Below are 23,252 nucleotides of genomic sequence, written 5' to 3'. Positions count from 1 at the left end.
TACCACCACCGCCGCCCACTCTGCGTCAATCTCCAGGTGCAGCCGTTATTCTCCACAGAACAAGAACGTCCGCCGTGAACGCCGGGGCCGCGCGAGGGAAAGAGAGTGAGTGAGGCAAGGGGTGACGATCACCGTTAAATTTTTTCATTGACGAAATTACCGTCTACCTAGAAATACGAAGCTAATACACTGCTACATTACTAAAGGGCTCAGCACGCGCCTGATTACGATGCAAACACAAAATTTAGCACTTTCGTATATACCTGCAGTAAGCAACTAGAAGGTTCGATGGGAGAAAGCGATCCCGTCACAAAGGCAGCAGCAACGGCAAAGCAGAGAACGCGACTCCATTCACCAGCGCAGCGCGAAAAGCGGCGTCAGAGGTGAGTCAGGCCGGCTCGGCACGGCGGCGCCACCTCCCCGTGGCCTGACGTCACGCACGCGCACGCGCCCCGCCCCCCCCGCCCCCATTGGTCCTACGCCCGCCCTTGCCGCGCACGCACGCACACGCACCCTCAACACACACCGTTACGCACGCGCCCCAGCCTGGCGTTCAGGCCACGCCCCGGCCCCAGCCCGTCAGCCGCGCGCCCCGGGACCCTAGAGCCGGCGGTTCCTCGCCGGCGCCCCAGCCGCCACTCTGGGTCGGACACTGCGGGCCTTCGGCCTGGAGCGCGTGCGTGTCGCACAGACCAGGCTCCTCCGCGGGGCGGCGCAGGAGCTCCTGGGAAACGTAGTTCGGCCTCGCGTCCCCCTCGGGCGGGACCGCGGACGCCTGGAGGCAGGCACGGAGGACGGGTGAGCGTGCGGGGCTGTGGCTTGTTCACCCGGGACGAGTCCTTCGTGGGCTCAGCCTCGCCCGCTGAGTTCTCTTGCGTGCAGGGATCGCCTCACGGGAGTCTGAGCAGCAGGGAGCCTGCTCGGGAGGCGGCGGGGGGAGAGGCTCTTGAGGGAGGAGGGGCTACTTACCGGGTGCGAGTGGCGCGCAGGGAGCGAGTGGGGACCACGGGCGCGCGGGGCGGAGGGGTCCCGGGCTGGCTGCGGGTGCCACGCAGGGAGCGCCGGGGGGCCGGAGATGCGCGTTTGCCTCCTTCTCTAAGCAACACGGGAGGGCTGAGGGTGCACGCCTGTGTGCAGCAGCCTCTCTTGAATCTCTAAATCTAGTAATGGGTTGAATCACAGCCATCGTTTTTTTCACCTATTGCATTATACTGTGGTTGAATGCGATATGGTTTTATTTCCTTAATACTCTGGCGTATTCAATTGGCTGTTTCCCTTTGACTTCACCTATGCTCACAAGATTGCATTTTAATCTTTTTGTGTACTATCCTTGCCCATTATACTAACAAGATTTTACAAGCTTCATGAATAATTTGGACAGCACAGTCTTTTCTTCTGTTCTGTAAAACAGGTCACCACCCCCGACCGCCCCCCGCCCCACCTCCAAAAGTTTGGTACTATTTGGTCTTAAAATATTTAGTACGCATTTAACTTCTGACTCAATTTTTTTTTTTTTTTTTTGAGACAGAGTTTCGCTCTTTGTTGCCCAGGCGGGAGTGCAATGGCGCGATCTTGGCTCACCGCAACCTCCGCCTCCCGGGTTCGAGTGATTCTTCTGCCTCAGTCTTCTGAGTTGCCGGGATTACAGACATGAGCCACCATGCCCAGCTAATTCTGTATTTTTAGTGGAGATGGGGTTTCTCCATGTTGGTCAGGCTGGTTTGGAACTCCCGACCTCAGGTTATCCGCCCGCCTCGGCCTCCCAAAGCTCTGGGATTACAAGCGTGAGCGACCGCACCCGGCCCTGACTCAATTTTTTAAAAGTCTCATTGATTAGGTTTTTTAGTTCGTATTCTGTTTTAGATACCTTTCCTAGATAATTGTTTTTAATCTAATTTTTCAAATTTATTGGCATAAAATTGCCCATGCTATTTTATCACTGTAGGTAATTTCTATGGTGATTTTTAAAATCACCACTTTTTAATATTTTAAAATAACTGCTGTAATTGTTATTTTTTTCTTTTTTGAACCTAATTATCTAGGCCTTTTTTTCTTGATTACTCCTATAAGGTATATGTGTACATTAGTCTTTTCAAAAATGTAGATTTGGTTTTGGTTTTTTTGTTGTTTTGTTTTGGTCTTTTTTGGGGAGGGGGGTCCTATTACAGTAAGTTTTGCTCTTAATTTTTAAATTTTTCTTTTACTTTGTCTCTGTTTTTCTACTTTTTTTTTTTTCAAGACAGAGTTTCACTCTGTCTCCAGGCTGGAGTGCAGTGGCGTGATCTCGGCTCACTGTAGTCTCTGCCACCCGGATTCAAGCGATTCTCCTGCCTCAGGCCCCACCACGCCCGGCTAATCCAGCTAATTTTTGTTTTTGTTTGTTTGTTTGTTTTTGAGACAGAGTCTCTTGTCACCCAGGCGAGAATGCAATGGCAGGATCTCGGCTCACTGCACCTTCCACATCCCGGGTTCAAGCCATTCTCCTACCTCAGACTCTGGAATAGCTGGGATCACAGGCGCACACTGCCATGCCCGGTTAATTTTTTGTATTTTTTAGTAGAAACGGGGTTTCACGGTGTTGGCCAGGCTGGTCTCGAACTCTTGAGCTCAGGCAATCCGCCCGCCTTGGCCTCCCGAAGTGCTAGGATTACAGGCGTGAGCCACCGTGCCTGACCATCTGCTTCTTGATTTGACTGGGTAATTAATTTACTACTCTTTATTTGTGCTCCAAGAAATGTGTGTGTACATTTTTAAGAGCTGAATATGTTAAAAGACTCATAATAAAAACAGGAAACACCTTAACCCCATCTCTTCCCAGTGGCAACCACTTGGAAATATTTAAGCAGTTCTGGCTTCGAACTCCTCTCAGTATTTTTTTATTCACCGATTTGAGACATTATTTTAAAATTTTTATCATGTTAAATAAGAACTTTGCCTGCCTTCTTTCCACATCCTTAAATCACAATGTAATTATTTTACAGATATTATAATGTAGTTCTCCCACAAATTTTGGATATATATGTTCAGTGTTTTCATTTGATGACTAGTCTTTAGTATTGAGCCATATTATGTTTCTTGTGCAAGGTTTACCTTTCTTGTTTTTAATGACTGCCTTTTTTATTCATTTGCTTAGTTTTTCTTATATCTATGTAAAATGTCTTTTGGTTCCATTTTCCTCAAGGGCTAATCTGTCATACAGTCTTATCACTTTTCTCCTTTCCTGGACGTCCCCCTGCAATGTAGATTGATCAGTTACTCTGTAGGCATGCAGCACGCTGGCATACCACTGGGCTTCCCTTTTGCCCTCATCAGTTTCCTCATCTCACCTCTGTGTTAGATCTCCTGTTTCCTGTAAAGCGTTTCTATTCCTGTTTGGTGGATTGTAATCTTACTGCCTTGAAGAAAGGGTCCATATGATCTACATATATTAAAGTTGTAGAAATGATTAGAAATTACTTTTTCCTCACATTTGTGTGGTGTTTTCACCGAGTATACAAATCTCAATAGGAAATTACTTTCCATTAGAATTTTGAAAGTCAGTGAAGCGAGATAGGAAATGGAGCAGTGTTACTGTTACTGTTGAGAAGTCCTATTTCATACCTTGTTCCTTTATGTGTAATCTGTTTATCATCTCTTGGAGCTCTTTGGTATTCAAAAATTTCATGATGATGTGTGTTCTAATTAGTTAAAGAAATTACTTGCTTTGATGGATCAATTCTTAGATACTGTGTTTTTTTAAGGAATAAGAAGTTTCTGGCCGGGCACCGTGGCTCACGCCTGTAATCCCAGCATTTTGGGAGGCCAAGGTGGGTGGATCATGAGGTCAGGAGTTCAAGACCAGGCTGGCCAAGATGGTGAAACCCCATCTCTACTACTAAAAATACAAAAATTAGCCGGGCGTGGTGGCCGGCGCCTGTAATCCCAGCACTTGGGAGGCTGAGGCAGAGAATTGCTTAAACCCGGGAGGCAGAGGTTTCAGTGAGCCGAGATTGTGCCACTGCACTCCAGCTTGGGCGACTCTGTCTCAAAAAAAAAAAAAAAAAAAGTTTTCCTTTACTTGTTTGTTTCTTCCTCCTGTTTTTTCTTTCTGGAACTCTGAGTAATCTGGGGTTTGACCTTAAAATTGCTCATATAGTTGTCTTTTTTTACTTATTATTACTTTTTGTTTTAGATCAGCTTTACTTATTTATTCATTTATTTATTGAAACAGAGTCTCACTGTGTTGCCCAGGCTGGAGTGTAGTGGCACATCTCAGCTCACTGCAGCCTCCACCTCTTGGGTTCAAGCAGTTCTCCTGCTTCAGCCTCCTGAGTAGCTGGGATTACTGGTGTGCACCAACACATCTAGCTTTTTTTTTTTTGTATTTTTATTTGAGACGGGGTTTCACTATGTTGGCCAGGCTGGTCTTGGACTTCTGACCTCAAGTGATTCGCCTACCTCGGCTCCCAAAGTGCTGGATTACGGGCGTGAGTCACTATGTTCAGCCAAGATCAGCTTTCTAGAAAAGTTCCTTAAGTTTATCTTTTTTTTTTTTTGAGACGGAGTCTCGCTTTGTTGCCCAGGCTGGAGTGCGGTGGTACGACCTCGGCTCACTGCAAGCTCCACCTTCCAGGTTCATGCCATTCTCCTGCCTCACACTCCCGAGTAGCTGGGACTACAGGTGCCCACCACCACGCCCGGCTAATTTTTTATATTTTTGGTAGAGATGGGGTTTCACAGTAGCCAGGATGGTCTCGATCTCCTGACCTCATGATCCACCCGCCTCAGCCTCCCAAAGTACTGGGATTTCAGGCATGAGCCTCCGTGCCCGGCCCTAAGTTTATCTTTTAACCCTTGTACCTTTTGGGGGAGTTTTTAAATTATAATTTTTAACTTACTGGGAAATTAAAAAAAAAAAATCCATAGAGTTGTATTCTTATTTCATAGAGGAAATATCTCTCTGATTATTGTTCAAATTATGAAGTTTTCAAACACATACACAAATATAATAGTATAGTGTACCAATCATCCTATTTTGTGTTTTCCTGATGAGAAGAGGTACATATTTAGAATTAGCCAGCTGGACTCAGTTTAGATTATTCAGTTTTGTTGGCAACATCCAGAGCATGGTAACCAGGAGCCAGTCAAACATATGCCTTCTTCTTTCCATCAGGCCTGATCAAGGTGTTGACCTTGGCCACATCAGTGTCATAGAGCTTCTTCACAAGCCTGTGTGGAGGGCATGTTGACCTGGTGCTTGTTGGCTTTAAGATCTACAGTGAGCACAAGTGTGTTACCTTCTATCCTCTTCATGGCAGACTCAGTAGGAATTTGATGATAGCATGGTGGTCAATCTTGTTTCTTCTGAAGATACGTGGGCTGCCTCCAGAGCCTCAGCGTCTTGGGCTGCTAGAAGATGGGTGACATGCGGATCTTCTTTTTTGTTGTTGCTGTGGATGCCTTTCACCACTGCCTTTTTGGCCTTCAAAGCCTTTGCTTTGGCTTTAGCCATAGGAGAGGCAGGAGTTTCCTTCTTTGCCATCAGCGCCATCTTGTGAAAAAGGCCCCATCGTTCTATTTTGAAGCAAATCTTGGACATTATGTATTATTTGCAAATATTTCAGAATGTGTCTCTGAATGATAAGTACTCCTTTTTAAGTAGGATATTCTCACACCTGCAAAATTTGTAATTCCTTTATATCAGATTTATAGCAAAAGCCAAGGGATGGGGTGGGGAGGGTGTGCCTGTAGTCCCAGCCATTCAAGAGGCCAGAGGCTAAGGTGGAGGATCACTTAAGCCAGGATTGCAAGGTTAGCCTGGCCAATATAATGACACCCTGTCTCTAAATAATAAGTAAATAATGTATAGGCATTGTTCAGATTTTTCCGTTTTCTCATGAATTTTTAAAATTGATTTCTTTGACTCATGGTCCAGATAATGTTTATACAATTTGAAGTGTCTATGGTTTTTCCATAGAAAAATTATGTCTCCATATTGTTTTAATTCCAATTTCCCTTGCTATTCTCTTTTGAATATGCTGTTGTTGCTTTGAAGTTTGTTGTTTTCTGTTTCTTACATTGTTTCCTCTGAATTCCTTCTTTGCTTTTGTTTTACTCCTACACCCCACTGCTTTCTTCTGAGTTCAGCTTACATCCTTTTAGTAGTTCCTTCAGGAACTATCTTGAGTGGTTGACACACACACCCATATAGACGCGTTTTATACTGCTCTCAGTCTTTAGCATACGATTGAATTCTAGGTTGTTGTTGTTTTCCTTTAGTACTTTGAAGATATTATTTTATTGCCTTTTTGGCTTCTGTCTTTGCAACTGAGAAGTCTGTAGTCAGTATAATTGATATTCCCTTGTAGATAATTAGCCTTTTTTCTTCGGTAACTTTAAAGTTTCACACATTATTCTTGATATTCTAGTTTACCTTCAGTGTAGCTGGTAGCTGGTGTATTTTTAAAATGTATTCTACATGGCACATGGTATATAGGCTTTCAGATCAAGTACTTATATATCCTTCTTTCATCTTGGAGTAAAAACAATCTATATCTCACATTGCTTCTTTTCTGTTCCCTTTTTTCTCCTCTTCTGGAATTCCTGTTCAACACATATGCACGTCTTTAATCCATCTGGAATTTGTGAATGTGAGGGGTGTGTTTTTTTCCAAACAGAAAGCCGTTTATCTTGATAACATTTATTAAATAGTTCATCCTTCCCCCCACCGATTTAAAGTGCCATCTTTGTTATGTACTAAATGTCTAGTTACACAGAATCTGTTTCTGAAGATACTGTTTTGTTTTCTATTATTGCCCTAATATCATTCTGTTTTACTTACTAGAGATTTATAATGTATTTGGAAATATAATAGGGTAAGGCATTTTAAAGTATTTGCCTTGATTTTTTATATATCTTTAGTTTTCTATAAAACTTTAAAAGCTACATTTCAGGAAATCCCTATTAAATACATAGATTAATCAAAATCCCATGGTGATTCACCTAGTGAATCTCGCGATTTATTCAAATATTTTTTCCTGTTGTTCAGTAAAGTTGTTTAGTGTTTGTAATTAGTCGTATAACTAGAAAAGAGATAAAACTATGAAGAATGAAGGGTTAAACCTGCAATACGATTCTTAATATCTTTTACTACAAGGCAAACAGATTTTCTTTCTTGAAGAGGAAGCCTAACTTTCTTTGTTGTTGTTGTTGTTGTTTGTGTGTGTTTTTGGGTTTTTTTTTCAAGCAAAGGATTTCACTCCGTTGCCCAGGCTGGAGTGTGGTAGCATGAACATGGTTCACTGCAGTCTCAACCTCCTGGGCTCAAGTGATCCTTCCATCTCAACCTTCTGAGTAGCTGGGGCTTCAGGCGCATGCCACCATGGTTGGCTAATATTTAAATTTTTTGTAGAGACCCAGAGTCCCACCATGTTGCCCAGTCTGGTAGCAATCCTCCACGGTGGCCTCCCAAAGTGCTGGGATTACAGGCATTAGCCCCTGTACCCAACCCAGAAGCCTAACGATTTCTTTTCCTTCTTGAAAGAAGGGTGTGGGTGTGGAAAAAATACCCCCGTGCACAAAACCTTAATTATCATAGGGTCATTTGGTTTACTCACATTGTTGAGTTTCTGCCATGGGCTGAGGACTCTTCTGGGTACTAGGAATATAGCAGTAAACAAATCAGACAAAATCTATTTCTAAATGAGTTTCCCTAAAGTGACAGACCTATATACGCTCCTGGTTTAGGGACATAGAATCTACCTGATAAAGATCTTTGTCTAAATAAAAATGTCAGTTCTATAATTTTGTCCATTAAAACTGAGTTCTATTGATGTACAGTATTCACAGAAAAGACTTGCATTTGACGGTTAACCACCTAGTCTTCAAAAAGTGAGAACTTTAAAAATATTAGTATAATAAATTGTTTTGTGATTTGTCATGATCCTTAAAGTCCCCAAGCATGTATCTTTTGTATTTACACTATATGTTATTTTGTTATTTATATTAAATCCATTATAAAAATTATCCAGGAAAGTACAATATCTAATGTTAATAGTTAGTGCCTCACTCCTAAACTTGGGAATGCAGTTCATGGTTCTTCCTTTGTCATTTGACCCCATTCAAGTGTTAGATAGAATAAATTATCATAGATGACAATATGGACTTTGGGGAGGGAGGTTAAACTGGAAGTAATAATCAAATGAACATCTATTTCTTTATTTTAATCCAGGGTACATGTGCGGGATGTGCAGGTTTGTTACATAAGTAAACATGTGCTGCACCTATCAACCCATCACCTAGGTATTAAGCCTGGCATGCATTAGCTCTTTTTCTTCATACTCTTCCTGCTGCCCTCCCCCGACAGGCCCCAGTGTGTGTTCCCCACCCTGTGTCCATATGTTCTCATTGAAATGAACATCTGTTTCAAAGTCACATATACACCTTTAACTTCAATAAAATTCCTTGGTAAGGTAGCAGCCAAGTTGTCAGTCCTGTAAGGTTATTCTTGTAAACAAGTTATAGAAGAAATTTATATGAAACAGGTGTGTTTCACCGGGAAATTGTTTGTTTTTCTGTCCCAAAAAGTTTTTAAAAAGTAGCAAATAGTACATTAAATTTAATTTGACAGCCATGCATTTTTTACTGGTTGGTTCTCTTTAGTTTACATTTTTAAAAATAACTCATGCCCCATTCACCCAGAGCTCAAAGTGGTCTGCAGGAGAAGCCAGTACAAAGAATCAGGATGGCATTTCTTGAAGTGGGTAAGGATCGTTATATTGCATGTCAGTACAAATCCCAGTAAAGATTTTAAGCTGGTTAGACCTTGCTGAGAGGTAATGGGGAGGGTCTACAATTTTATATTCACCTTTCCCCAAATGGGGCCCTGTTTCCACCTTTCTTCTTTTACCTGAACCTGCTTCTTTGGCTACAGGGAAGACTTCGGGTGAAATGCATCCCTCCTGTGACTGGATTGGAGACACCAGAACAGAAACATCCTGGTCTCTCGTCTCTACTGTGCAGGCTTATGTACTCATAAAATGGCAGTTATGGACCTATCCTCCCCATGGGCTTTAACTAAACAGGACTCTGCCTGTTTCCATCTGAGAAATGCTGAAGAAGAAAGGATGATTGCTGTATTTCTGACAACCTGGTTACAGGAACCAATGACTTTCAAAGATGTAGCTGTGGAGTTCACTCAGGAGGAGTGGATGCTGCTGGATTCTGCTCAAAGAAGTCTGTACAGAGATGTGATGTTGGAAAACTATAGAAATCTCACCTCCGTGGAATATCAATTGTGCGGGCTTACTGTGACCTCCCCATTGGATCAAGAAGAGATAAGGAATATGAAAAAGAGAATTCCCCAAGCCATCTGTCCAGACCAGAAGATTCAACCTAAAACCAAAGAATCAACTGTGCAGAAAATTTTGTGGGAGGAACCATCCAATGCAGTGAAAATGATAAAACTCACAATGCATAATTGGTCCTCCACATTAAGAGAAGACTGGGAATGCCATAAGATCAGAAAACAGCATAAGATTCCCGGGGGACATTGGAGGCAAATGACATATGCCCCAAAGAAAACAGTATCTCAGGAGCTATTCCGTGACTATCATGAATTAGAGGAAAACTCTAAACTTAGATCAAAACTTATTTTTTCACAGAGCATTTTCACGAGTAAACATTGCCAAAAATGTTACTCAGAGATTGGATGTTTGAAACACAATTCAATCATAAACAATTATGTGAAAAACTCTATAAACGAGAAGCTCTATGAAAGTCATGAATGTGATACAACTCTATGGCATCTTCAGAGAAATCAAACAGTACAAAAAGAGTACACATATTCTAAACATGGAATGCACTTCACACATAATATGTTTCCTGTACCTAACAATTTGCATATGGCACAGAATGCCTGTGAATGTAATAAAGATGAAACGCTGTGTCATCAATCATCCCTTAAGAAACAAGGACAAACTCATACTGAAAAGAAACATGAATGTAATCAATGTGGAAAAGCCTTCAAAAGGATTTCTAATCTTACTTTATACAAGAAAAGTCACATGGGTGAGAAACAATATGAATGTAAAGAATGTGGTAAAGTGTTCAATGATTCCTCAACCTTAAGGAGACATGTAAGAACTCACACTGGAGAGAAACCCTATGAATGTAATCAGTGTGGAAAAGCTTTCAGTCAAAAAACATCCCTTAAGGCTCACATGAGAACTCACACTGGAGAGAAACCTTATGAATGTAATCAGTGTGGAAAATCCTTTGGCACAAGCTCTTACCTTATAGTGCACAAGAGAATACACACTGGAGAAAAACTCTATGAATGCAGCGAGTGTAGAAAAGCCTTCAACACAAGCTCTCACCTTAAAGTTCATAAGAAAATTCATACCGGAGAGAATCTTTATGAATGCAGTGAGTGTGGGAAAGTTTTCAGTGGCCTCTCATCCCTTAGAATGCATATAAGAACTCACACTGGAGAGAAACCCTATGAATGTAAGGAATGTAGGAAAGCCTTCAGTGTTTCCTCTTCCCTTAGGAGGCATGTGAGAATTCACACTGGAGAGAAACCCTATGAATGTATTCAATGTGGAAAAGCCTTCAGTCAGAGCTCTTCACTTATAATACACAAGAGAATTCATACTGAGAGAGAAACCCTGTAAGTGTTATGAATGTGGAATTGCTGTTTTCATTGTCTTAAGGTGGATTCTAAGCTCCTTGTCTCAGTCTTTGTTCTCTAAAATAACCATTTAAGGTTACAAATGGCTCTTTTTTTAATATAACATTTTGTTCTATAAATACTAATTATGACTTTTTTTGATCCATGGCTATTTAGAATTAGGTATTTTTAATATGTGAGGTAGGTATATTTGCAGTTATCTTTTTATTGTTGGTTTCTAGGTTAATTCCATTGTGTTCAGAGAATCTGGACTATATTTTACTGCTTTGTTGGTGTTTTTATGAAAGTTATTTTCTGGCCCAGTGAGACTGCTATTGCTAGCAGCCAACCAAACATTTGAGCTCATCTTTCCTTACTAATGAATTCCATCTTAGCCAAGAACAATAAGATCTCTGGTTATAGAACTGTTCTTTGGCTTCTTGTAGCTAAGGGTAGCCATATCATTCATTCTTGCTGATTCAAAAGTAGACATACCACTGGGAACAGAACTATCTATCTTGTCCTCTACTTTTTGCACTTCATCTTTGTCCCTATGAATTGGCCATTCCTGAAGCTGCTGAAAGAGCTATCTTGTGATCATGAAAATGACAACTGTAGCTGAGGGATGAAGTAGAAGAAAGAGATCCCTGTTCCTCAAAGAAATCTTTAAATAGTTGTACCAGCCCTGCACTACTTGTATCTGGACATGTTCCTACGTGAGAAAAATAAGGTTTTTTGTTTGTTTGTTTTTTGAGATGGAGTCTCGCTCTGTTGCCCAGGCTGGAGTGCAGTGGCACAATCTCAGCTCATTGCAACCTCCATCTCCCAGGTTCAAGTGATTCTCCTGCCTCAGCCTCCTGAGTAGCTGAGATTACAGGCACCACCGTCATGCCTGGCTAATTTTAGTATTTTTAATAGAGACAGGGTTTCACCATGTTGGCCAGGCTGGTCTCAAACTCCTGACCTCAGGTGATCCACCCACCTAGGCCTCCCAAAGTGTTGGCATTACAGGTGTGAGCCACTGTGCCCAGCCGAGAAAAATATGTTAATTGATTTTTTCTTTTTTCTTTTTCTTTTTTTTTTTTTTTTCAATTTTTCAGACAGAGTCTCTGTCTCTCAGGCTAGAGTGCAGTGGTGTGGTCACTGCTCATTGCAACCTTGACCTCCTGGTCTGGTCTCAGGTGATCCACCATAGTCTCCTCAGTAGTTGGGATCACATATGCATGCCACCATGCCTGGCTAATTTTATAAATATATATTTTGTAGAGACAGGCTCTTCCTACATTGCTCAGGCTGGTCTCAAACTCCTGGGCTCAAGCAGTCCTCCTGCCTTTGCCTCCCAAAGTGCTAGCATTACAGGCATGAGTTACCATGCCTGGCTCTTACTGATTTTTTTTTAAAGCACTACATAAATACAGTCAACGCAGTCACCATATTGTAGAAAAACAGAGGTATATAGAGTTCAATGTTTTATGTTGGATGTACACATTTGAAGAGGAACATAGAAAAAAAGTATGGAAAAGGAATGTTGACCGAGCTTTTATGCTTAAGCAGCAGATGAAGATAGAACCAAGATCACTGAAAGCAAGTGTTTAGAACAGCAAAAAGAGTATCCCAACATTTCAGCATTGGAACTACAGAAAGTTTCAGATAGAGGGGAAGTTACCAGTTTTACATGCTAAGTAAAGCATGAGATTTTGCTGCTTGATCTTGTAGATATTGACCAGATTAGTTCTAACAAAATATGGAAAGAGTGGCATACGGTGGAAGAAAGAACAGCAGTAGCTGCTGTTGTAGTTATTCATGTTAGCCTCAGAGGATGGTGAGACATCCAGATGAAGAGGTTGGTACGCAATTCTAGAACTGAGGAGGTGTCTAGATAGAGATATAAATTTTAGTGACATCAGTAAAGAGACAATAACAGGCTTTGGAAGGTGAGTAAGAATGAAAAGGGAATGTCTGCCACCTACCCTGAAGACATACATTTAAAGGAACCATAGTAGAGAGATAAGAGGAAAACAAGAAGAGTGGAGTTTCACTGAACCAAGACAAACGAGTTTCAAAAAGGAAGGTGAAGTTGGCCGGGTGTGGTGGTTCACGCCTGTAATCCTGGCACTTTGAGAGGCTGAGGTGGGCGGATCACAAGGTCAGGAGATCGAGACCATCCTGGCCAACATGGTGAAACCCTGGTTCTACTAAAATACAAAAATTAGCTGGGTGTGGTGGCACACGCCTGTAGTCCCAGCTACTCAGGAGCTGAGGCAGAAGAATCACTTGAACCCGGGAGGCAGAGGTTGCAGTGAGATGAGATCTCACCACTGCACTCCAGCCTGGTGACAGAGCAGGACTTTGTCTCAAAAAAAAAAAAAAAAAAAAAAAGGAAGGTGAAGGCAACTTTTTAGTGTTACTTAGGGATCCAATTAGATGAAGTCTAAAAAGGTAGATATACAGCCATGTGAAGATCATTTGTGATTGTAGTTGGAAATAACATAGTGGTACATTGAAGATGGTTGCTAGATTGGGCTGACTTTAGGAATCAATAAAGGGCAAAGAAGTAAAGACTGGATGTAGACAAGTTTGAATAATAGGAGAAAGGGCAGTAACTGGAGAGAGATTTGGAGTAAAGAGATAATTGTTTAAAATATGAAAAACTAGAACATGTTTGAATTTTAGTGTGATGAATGTAGTATGGTGAGGTTTAATATGCAGCTTAATAAAGTTTAATATAAGCTTCTGAGAATAGGGTGTAGATGTTTAGAGCACAAACAAAAGTATTGGTGTTTGCCATGAGGCGGAGGGATACTTCCACCATTCTTTCAGGAGTAGAAAAATGGGTGGGTTGGTTTAAATTACCTGTTAATTTATTTACACCTAACTGTACTAAGCAGTGATCAGAATATGTGAACTATATAATGTTTTGTGTTTCCTAAGAACTGTGTGGCAGCCACTAATTACTAACCAAATATATATATATTTTATTCTTTATGAATAGATCTTCAGTTTTGCTAACAGTAGTATTGTATTTAGCTACAAAACTACTTATCCCAACCTCTTTGTAGCCTTGATGCCATTTCTACTGTTCCTGGCCAATAAAATATAGATATATGATTATAGGTTTCATGGTAAGATTATCTGCTAAGAGGAAGGTGGATGAAATACTGCAAGGAGGTTTTAGTGAAGAAGATCTCTATGTATTTGAAAGTCCTTCCAAGTTATCAATAGAGCCATCAGTGGAGAAGACAGCAAAGCAAGTAGCAAAGTGTATGTGAATGAGGAGAGGTCATTTAAATAAAAGATAGCAAGGAAGAGAGGGAGAAAGTGGTATGACTAGATGGTATGAGCTTCAAAGGAAGGAGTGGTTTTCACCAGGCTGCAATGGTTAGAAGCAGTGTTAGGAAGCAAGGAAGATACTGATCCCACTTCCAACCTGTGGATATGTGGGATACATGAGAATAAGCCCCCTTGTGATGTGACTGTTGTCAGATAGGTGTTTTTTCCTTCCCAGGGAACAGCCAAGTTTAAATTAATGAAAGGAAATGTTCAGGGAAATAGTTGAGGATATTAAGGGAGTTTATCAGGGGAATCTCAAGAGGGCACCATGAAAGAGTCTCCAGAAGGGCAGGGGTTTAGGGTTTCTGGCTTTGGCCTGAGGAATACAGAAGATTGTAATGACAGTATTGATAGAGGAAAAAAGACCAGATCAGGGGCTATGACCAGTGAAAACAAAATTTAGAGGGAGTATAGGTTAAATCCCAGCAGTCTATAAGAAGATGATGGGTATTTAGATCTAATAGGATTCATTTGTAGCTTGGAAAGGAGAGCCTGCAGTCATGCTGTGAAACCAAGTGGTTTCAGGTGTTAGCAGCCCTGGTGGGTATAGCAGTAGCCATCAGTAGTTAGAAAATGGTCGCAACTGGCTGGGTGCAGTGGCTCACGTTTGTAATCCCAGCACTTTGGGAGGCCAAGGCAGGTGGATCACGAGGTCAGGAGATCGAGACCATCCTGGCTAACATGATGAAACCTCATCTCTACTAAAAATACAAAAAATTAGCCAGGTGTGGTGGCGGGCGCCTGTAGTACCAGCTACTCGGGAGGCTGAGGCAGGAGAATGCCGTGAACCCGGGAGGCAGAGGTTGTAGTGAGCCGAGATCGCACCACTGCACTCCGGCCTGGGCGACAGAGCAAGACTCCGTCTCAAGAAAATGCTCCCAACTGCATGTGGTCCTTGGGTGAGATCATCTTAAGGAGTACTCAGCAAGGGATTGTACTTTGCTTGGTTAGGACTGGAATTTACACTCTAATTTTGGCCCAGTGATCTTGAAACAGATTGAGCATCTCAAATCTGAAAATCTGAAATTCAGAATGCTCCAAAACCTGAAACCTTGTGCGCCGATGTGACTTTCAAAAGAAATGCTCATTGGAGCATTTAAAATTTCGGATTTTCAGATTTGTGATGCTCAACTAGTAGGTATAATGCAAATATTCCAAAATCCAAAACACTTCTGGTCCCAAGCATTTTGGATAAGGAATACTCATCCTGTACACCAGCAGGTAGACTCAGGCACAGTCTCGCCCGGCATCTCACCTGGGTTTTATTGCATTAGCCTCCTAACTGGTTTCTCTGACTTGAATCGTACTTTGCTTTAGTATGTTTTCTATGCAGCTACCATGGTATCCTATTCAAAACAAAACAAAACAAAACAAAACTTTGTGGTTTTTAATTATAAAACTAATACATGCATAGGAGAAAACAATGTAAATAACTTCTGCCCTACACAGAAGGGAAACCCTAGAGTCTACTGCCTTAAAAAATTAATATTGTAGGTGAATGTGCATTCTGTCAGACTATGTACATACAAACATTTTATAAAAATTCAGTTATACCTTTTATCCTACATCTTTTTTTTTTTTTTTTTTTTTTTTTGAGAAGGAGTTTTGCTCTTGTTTCCCAGGCTGGAGTGCAGTGGCACGTTCTTGTCTCACGGCAACCTCTGCCTACTGGGTTCAAGCGATTCTCCTGCCTCAGCCTCCCAAGTAGCTGGGATTACAGGCATGTGCCACTACTCCTGGCTAATTTTGTATTTTTAGTAGAGACAGGGTTTCTTCATGTTGGTCAGGCTGGTCTCAAACTCCTAACCTCAGATGATCCGCCCGCCTCAGCCTCCCAAATTGTTGGGATTGCGAGGCCATCGCCCCCGGCCTATCCAGCATCTTTTTAAACATCTTTCCGTGTCAGTGCATGTAGTTCTATTTCATTTGTAATAGCTGCTTAGTATTTGATTATATGCTTGTACCGTAATGTATTTGATCTATTTGCCTCCAGAGTTTTTATAACAATACTGCAACCAATAATATTGTTTATATATTGTGCTTTCCTATCAACTGTTCTCTACACTTCCCAGGGTGATCCATCTAAAGTACTAACCTGATCATATAACATTTCACTTTTAATCTTCTTCTAGCCTTTTTCTCCAGTTAAGATAAAATCTTTTTACAAGACCTTGCACAAATTCTTGCCTTTTCAGGCCTCGTCTCTGGTTATTCCCTTTATCTTCACTGTCTCCCTAATTTAACCTGTCCTATTTGTCCTTTAGGTATTATGTCTTTCATCTGCTTTAACAATACTTGTCACACTTTCACACTGTATTGCCTGTTTGTATATTGTGCCCTCTACACTGTAAGTTTTGGTAAGGTGGGAACTTTGTCTAAATTTTTCATTGTTTTATTACTTGGCCCAGTGTAGGTGTTCAGTTAAATATTTACAGTTCTTCAGCGAATTTTGTGCCTTTTCTTTTACTTAGCATTCTAGTGGAAGTTTAACTTAAAAGCTATTTAAGTGATTGTAAGGTAAAAGTTGCAAGGAGCAGGGTGCAATGGCCTGTGCCTGTAGTCCTGTCTACTCTGGAGGCTGAGGTGGGAGGATTGCTTGAGCCCAGGAGTTTGAGACCAGCCTGAGTAACATGAGACTCCATTATAGTAAAAATGCATGGAATTAATTTTTCTTCTAGGTATAGGAAAATGTTCCACCATAACAGGTGTGCAGAAACTAAGACTGTTAGGACAACAGCAGTTTAATGTTATTTATATTATGTCCCTCTCCTAGTCCTTCTCCTCTCTTCCCTCATCCCACTCACCACCACCCCATTCACTACACAAACTTATTTTTTGTAGAGCTAGTGTTCATATTCTGTTCCATTATATATTATAATATGAAAAGGGATGAGTTGACCAAGTATTGGTGAGTGTGTGGTATACTTGCTTTAGACTACCAATGGAAGCATAAATTAGTACAAACTTACTGGGTGGGTGTGGTGGCTCACATCTGTAATTCCAGCACTTTGAGAGGCTGAGGTGAGTAGATTGCTTGAGCCCAGGAGTTTGAAACCAGCCTAGGCAACATGGCAAAACCCCATCTCTACCAAAAAAAAATTACCCATGGTAGCATGAATCTGTGGTCCCAGCCACTAGGGATGCTGGGATAGGAGGATCACTTGAGCTGCAGTGGGGTTGAGGCTGCAGTGAGCTGTGATTGCACCACTGCACTCCAGCCTGGGTGACAGAGTAAGACCCTGTCTAAAAACAAAAACAAAAACAAAAACTTGGGATAGTTAAGCAATAAATGTCCAAAGCTGGAATATTTATAATCTTTAAATATTAAAAACCTAGCAATTTTAAACTGAGATTTTATAAAAGGATTCTTCATGTATAAGTAACAATATTCACCTCAGTTTCATGCCCTAGTGAAAAACTGGAAAATTCCTAAATTCCCAGTAACAGTCAATAAAATGGAATATAATGCCATCATTAAAATGTAATTCTGTGTGGATTGACATGTGGAGATATATTTGATACATTATGAATTTTAAATAGTCACAAAATATGGTATGACTTTTTAATGCATGTTATAAATATGTGTGTGTGCATTGAAAATATGGAAAGACAAAACACCAAAGTTTTGTCAATGGTTATTTATGTCATAATTTTTTTTCTTTTGTCTTTTTTTAAGATGTCTAGTTTAGTGAACAGAGCTGTGGTCTATTTCTTAAAAATAATTCTATCGTTAACTTTTTAATAAATACTTTTTAAAGCACGATTTTAATATCTTCAAGGTTGTAAAGTAAATAATTTGCTTAGGCTGTTGTTGGATACATAGAGATTCTTTTCATTTTTTTAAATACCAGATTTTAAAAATTGAAAAAAAAAAATATATATATATATATATATTTTTTTTTTTTTTTTTTTTTTGAGACAGAGTCTTGCTCTGTCACCCAGGCTGGAGTGCAGTGGCGCGATCTCTGCTCACCGCAAGCTCCACCTCCCGGGTTCCTGCCATTCTCCTGCCTCAGCCTCCCGAGTAGCTGGGACTACAGGCACACGCCACCATGCCCGGCTAATTTTTTGTATTTTTAGTAGAGACAGGGTTTCACCGTATTAGCCAGGATGGTCTCGATCTCCTGACCTCGTGATCTGCCCGTCTTGGCCTCCCAAAGTGCTGGGGAAAATATATTTTTTAACTTACCATTTCTATCTCCTACCTTTTAAAGGCAAACTTTTTGAAAGTGTTCATAAAGGGTGTGGATATTTTTTAGACTTCCTCTTACTCTAGGCAAAATTCAAAATATGATGAATACAAATAAGTTTCTCTGATAAGAACAGAGAATTGTGTTAGAAAAAGCAGTCAGGGCTAGGCGCGGTGGTGCATGCCTGTAATCCCAGCGTTTTGGGAGGCAAAGGTGGGTGGATTGCCTGAGCTCAAGAGTTCAAGACCAGCCTGGGCAACATGGTGAAACCCCATGTCTACTAAAAATACAAAAAATAGCTGGGCGTAGTGGCGCACGCCTGTAGTCCCAGCTACTGGGAGGCTGAGGCAGAAGAATCACTTGAACTCAGGAGGCGGAGGTTGCAGTGAGCCAAGATAGTGCCACTGCACTCCAGCCTGGGTGACAAAGCAACACTGTGTCTCAAAAAAAAGAAAAAAAGAAAAAAAAAGCAGTCAGGAAAGGTCTCCATGAGAAAATATCATTTAACTTGAAATACGAAGGTAAAGAAGGAGTAGGGAGCTCCTTCTTCTGGCTCCATGGGCAGAGGTGGAGGGACAGAGGAAGAGCTTTCTAAATAGAATAGCAAGAGCAAAAGGACTCATCAGGATTTGACATATTTGTGGAACAGAAAGTAAGTCCAGTAAATGGAAAACTGTTAGGCAAAGGGGTAAGGAGAAGAGTATATGAAACCAGATTGAAAGGAGGCAGGGGCCAGATAAAGACCTTGCTAGCTATGACATGAGTTTATACTTTATTTGAAGAGTTATGAGGAACTATTTAAGTTTTTCAGAGATTGAAATTATTTGTTTTAAAAAGGTCACACTTTTGTATAAAAAAATCTTGAGAGACTAGGAAGCTATTTGCAATAGTTCATGTGTGAAATTTGAATGCCAAAAACTAATTTCCTTAGCATTCACTTTTTTATTTTTTATTTTTCTTTATTTTTTAATTTTCTGTAAGTTACTGGGTTTCCTTTTTAGTTTTTCCATAAGTTGCATTCACTTTTTAAAAGACAATGAGATTTGTTTTAGCATAAACAGGAAATTCATGGCTAATACATGTCATGACTTAAATTCACCTCTGACTTAAGAAATGCATGTCAAATACATAAAATTATATTTTCTACCTATGACCACAGTTTCATGGGAGTTTTGATTTTTCTAAAATATTTTTTAATGCAATACCCATTTTTTTCCATGCAGTTTTGTCCTTTGTGATATTGAGGGTATTCATGATGCAGAATTTATTTTTAAAAATTATTTCTGTAATATTTATTTTTCCCTTTTTTTGAGACAGTGTCTCTTGCCCAGACTGGAGTGTAGTGGCACAATCTCAGCTCACTGCCACCTCAACCTTCTGGGCTCATGTGATCCTCCTACCTCAGGCTCCTCAGTTGTGGGGACCACAGGCATGTGCTATCACACCTGGATAATTTTTTTATTTGCATTTTTTGCAGAGATGGGGTCTCACTGCATTGTCCAGGCTGGTATCAAACTCCTGGGCTCAAGCAATCTTTCTGCCTTGGCCTCCCAAAGTGCTGGGTTACATAATTTTGTTTTGTTTTGTTTTCTTAAAAGAATTGTTAACATACCAGATAATTTTTTACACTTTTTGCCACTTTTTCTATGTCCTGCCTTTTAAAGGCAGACTTTTTGAACGAGTTGCTAAGGACTCAGACTCTTTCTTCCAAATCACTCATACCCAATATGCAGGTTTTGCTACCTCTCTTTGCTCTGAAATTTCTTGGATCTCTTCAGAGGGATTTAACAAATTTCCTGTCCTTTTTCTCTTTTCTTTTTCTTTTATTGGTTTTGTTTTGTTTTGTTTTGTTGAGATGGAATCTTGCTTTGTCGCCCAGGCTGGAGTACAGTAGTATGATCTCGGCTCACTGCAACCTCCACCTCCTGGGTTCAAGCAATTCTCCATGCCTCAGCCTCCACGAGTAGCTTGGATTACAGGCATGCACTGCCACACCCAACTAATTTTTTGTATTTTTAGTAGCGATGGGGTTTCACCATGTTGGCCAGGCTGATTTTTAAACTCTTGACCTCAAGTGATCTGCCTGCCTCAGCCTCCCAAAGTGCTGGGATTACAGGCATGAGTCACTTAGCCCCCTGCCTTACATACATTGATGTATGATAGAAAATTCTTTTGGGCACTCACAGCAACAAAAGTTAACCCAGCTTTACCTATTTGTGAGTATCTTAAGTCTCCCAAAGCGTTTGATTGTTGCTTTCCAAGAAAATACAGAATTGTGGTCATCCTCCCATGACTATTCTTTACTAATATTGATTGCATCTGTTGCTCTATCCCCTTTCTGCATTCATAGTAACTTCTTTTTCCAATGCTGAAGATTAGTTTTAATAACCTTCTGGGAGACTTCTTTTAAAAAACTTTTTTTTCCTGAAGCATAATACGTAAAGGTGTGCAGCTTTATGAATTTCCCCAAATAGAACACACTTAACCAGTCCCCAGATAATGAGAGCCAAATTAATACTTTTACTACTTTCACAATATTCCTAGACTCATCTTTTAACCGTCTCCCTCCTTTCTTGTGCTATTGTCATGCTATTTACTTTGGTGTATTTTATAATCCACCAGATATTGTTATGAAAGTCAATATTTATATCAGAGTTGACAGACTTTGTCTGAAGGTCCTGAGAATAAATAAATATTCTAGGCTTTTTTTTTTTTTTTTTGAGACGGAGTCTCGCTGTGTCACCCAGGCTGGAGTACAGTGGCGCAATCTCGGCTCACTGCAAGCTCCGCCTCCCAGGTTCACGCCATTCTCTTGCTTCAGCCTCCCAAGTAGCTGGGACTACAGGCGTCCGCCACCACGCCCGGCTAATTTTTTGTATTTTTAGTAGAGACAGGGTTTCACCATGTTAGCCAGGATGGTCTCGATCTCCTGACCTCGTGATCCATCCGTCTCAGCCTCCCAAAGTGCTGGGATTACAGGCGTGAGCCTCCACGCCCGGCCAATATTCTAGGTTTTGCAGGCCATATATGGTCACTGTTGCATATTCTTATTTTTCTAAGCAGCTTTTTAAAGATGTTAAAATCATTCTTAGCTCAAAGGCCTTAATTTGGTCCATAAACCATAATTTCCCAACACCTGACTTGTATTTATCCACATATTTACCCCTCCAGTGTTACTTATTTCTGCATTTCCAAGTTTCTAAGATCATTTCGTACTGCCTGAAAAACTAATATTTCTTTTAGCATAAGAATGCTACCCTAAGTTTCCTCTATTTTTATTCTGAAACATCTTTATTTCTGAAGGATATTTTAGCTCAGTATGAAAACAGGTTAGCAGTTTTTCACAGTGTACATATGAGCCCCCTGTCCCCCACTGCAATAGTTTTTCTTAAAGGGACCTGCCTTTCCCTTAGTTGAGAATATTTAAGTGAACTGGGTTCAACCATATGTCAAGTAGTACGTTTGTGGGCTATCCATTTATTTCTAGGAACCCTATGATCATTTAGCCATTGCCACCTACATGGTTAAAATTCTCATTACCAGTGCATCCCTTGGACTCTTGTGCAGATTTTACCCAACCCCTCCCATGCCGAGATCCCATGATCTCTACTGAAATTGGGATCTTACTTTCATTATAGAAGTTCTGCATCATCTACAGCCTAGAGAGGGTGGGTACCATAGAGTTGTCCAAGGATGGTGGTACACTCCTCACCAATGTATTTCTTAATACCCTGATGGGAGTGTCTTTTGGCCTTTCTCTGGCTAAGGGAAAAAAATGAACATAATAATTCATTCTGATAGTTACATCTCCCTCTAAAGCAGAGGTGTCCAATCTTTTGGCTTCCCTGGGCTACACCAGAAGAAGAATTTTCTTGAGCCACAATAACTGATAGCTATCATTAGTATTCATGTATTTTATATGTGGCCCAAGACAATTCTTCCAATGTGGCCCAGGGATGCCAAAAGATTGGACACTGTATTCCATCCAGTATGACTTTTCAGATATCTAAGAAGATTTTACTACACTCATTACAATGGTAGTTTTCCCACAGTGTAATTCTCTGATATAGGTTTGAAATATTGCAGAAATTCACTCTACATTCATTTATACAGTTGCTTTTTCTCCTACAAGAGTATTAAAATTTAAGTATTGCATTGTAAATGAAGGCGTTCCTAAATCACTGTGTTTGTATCACTTTGGTTAATTGGAGATTGCTCCAAAGTAAACGTTCTCAGTGTTGGCTGCACTCAACAAAAACTAGAGGGCAAAGATTTGATGTAGTCAGGGGTTGGCCAAGTTTTTCTGTAAAGGGCTGGATAGTAAATGTTTAACCTTTATGGCTGTATATTAAACTCTTCAGTTGTAGACGTAAGTAGCCATAGACTATGTAAATGAATACCTGGCCCATGGGCTGTAGCTTGATAACCTCTGATATAGTTCATGAGGGTGCATCCCCACAGAGTAAACAGTAGGAAGGAAAGTGGATGTGGAGCAGATAATGGGAGAAAATCAGTATACCCTTAAATAAATAAATAATGAGTTTTTCATATCCTAATATTGCTGACAGGGTAACTTGATTTTTACCCTGATACAAGTTTCCATTGCTGCCTGAGAAAACCAAATCAGATACTAGATACCCATACGTAATAAGGCATACTGCTTGAGGAAACCAAATCAGATATTAGACACCTCTATGTAACAAGGCATGCTGCTTGTATTCGAGTCAGGCTGTACACTATTGTAAGATAAATCAGCCTCTCCGAAACAACTCTTATGGAAACTTGAGAAGCTTCTAAATGTATGTACCAATATGGCATGCCAATGGCAGGTATGAGGGAATACACTTCTGATAATGTATTTAGAACTCTAGTACATGTAAATAAGGTGTTTTTGGGCTAAAACTTTTATAAATTTCACCTCTTACAAAATTACTTATATTTATCTAATAACATCTCCTACAAATGTGCCCTCGATGCAGCCATTACATTAATGCTCACTAATTTGTTCCTATTCATATTCTCTACCTCCCTTTCTACAAAATAAAATTGCTTACCTTCCTGATTAAGGCAAACTCACCCTGATG

The 23,252-nt window shown here is 40.6% G+C and overlaps 2 protein-coding genes across 14 annotated transcripts in view; one reads left to right on the top strand and one right to left on the bottom strand.

Moving 5' to 3' along the window:
- ZNF10 (zinc finger protein 10) overlaps window positions 1–544 on the bottom strand; it is a 28,261-nt gene extending 27,717 nt beyond the window's left edge. For 4 of the 11 annotated variants that reach the window (XR_010135861.1, XR_010135862.1, XR_008512439.2 and 1 more), the window contains exons 1-2: window positions 264–544; window positions 4–181 (exon numbers count right to left, since the gene is read on the bottom strand). The gene's annotated coding sequence lies outside the window, so the exon portion shown is untranslated. Of the gene's footprint in view, window positions 1–3 lie in introns of all 11 variants that reach the window. The other 7 variants (XR_008512437.1, XM_063712389.1, XM_024256770.3 and 4 more) reach the window with 6 other exon arrangements.
- Window positions 545–592: 48 nt separating this feature from the next.
- The window catches only part of ZNF891 (zinc finger protein 891), a 42,083-nt gene continuing 19,423 nt past the window's right edge, over window positions 593–23,252 (top strand). Inside the window, exons 1-2 of one of the 3 annotated variants that reach the window (XM_063712391.1) lie at window positions 593–798; window positions 8,912–10,648. In XM_063712391.1, the coding sequence (XP_063568461.1) occupies window positions 9,018–10,648 (1,631 nt within the window). In that variant the 5' untranslated portion in view covers window positions 593–798; window positions 8,912–9,017. Of the gene's footprint in view, window positions 799–6,956; window positions 8,742–8,911; window positions 10,795–23,252 lie in introns of those variants that run through there. The other 2 variants (XM_009248454.3, XM_054528483.2) reach the window with 2 other exon arrangements.

Source organism: Pongo abelii, chromosome 10 (assembly GCF_028885655.2).
Source record: "Pongo abelii isolate AG06213 chromosome 10, NHGRI_mPonAbe1-v2.0_pri, whole genome shotgun sequence".
In the NCBI taxonomy this organism is placed as follows: domain Eukaryota; kingdom Metazoa; phylum Chordata; class Mammalia; order Primates; family Hominidae; genus Pongo; species Pongo abelii.
The sequence above is the reverse complement of the archived record's forward strand: the minus strand, read 5'-3'. Positions and strand labels throughout refer to the sequence as shown.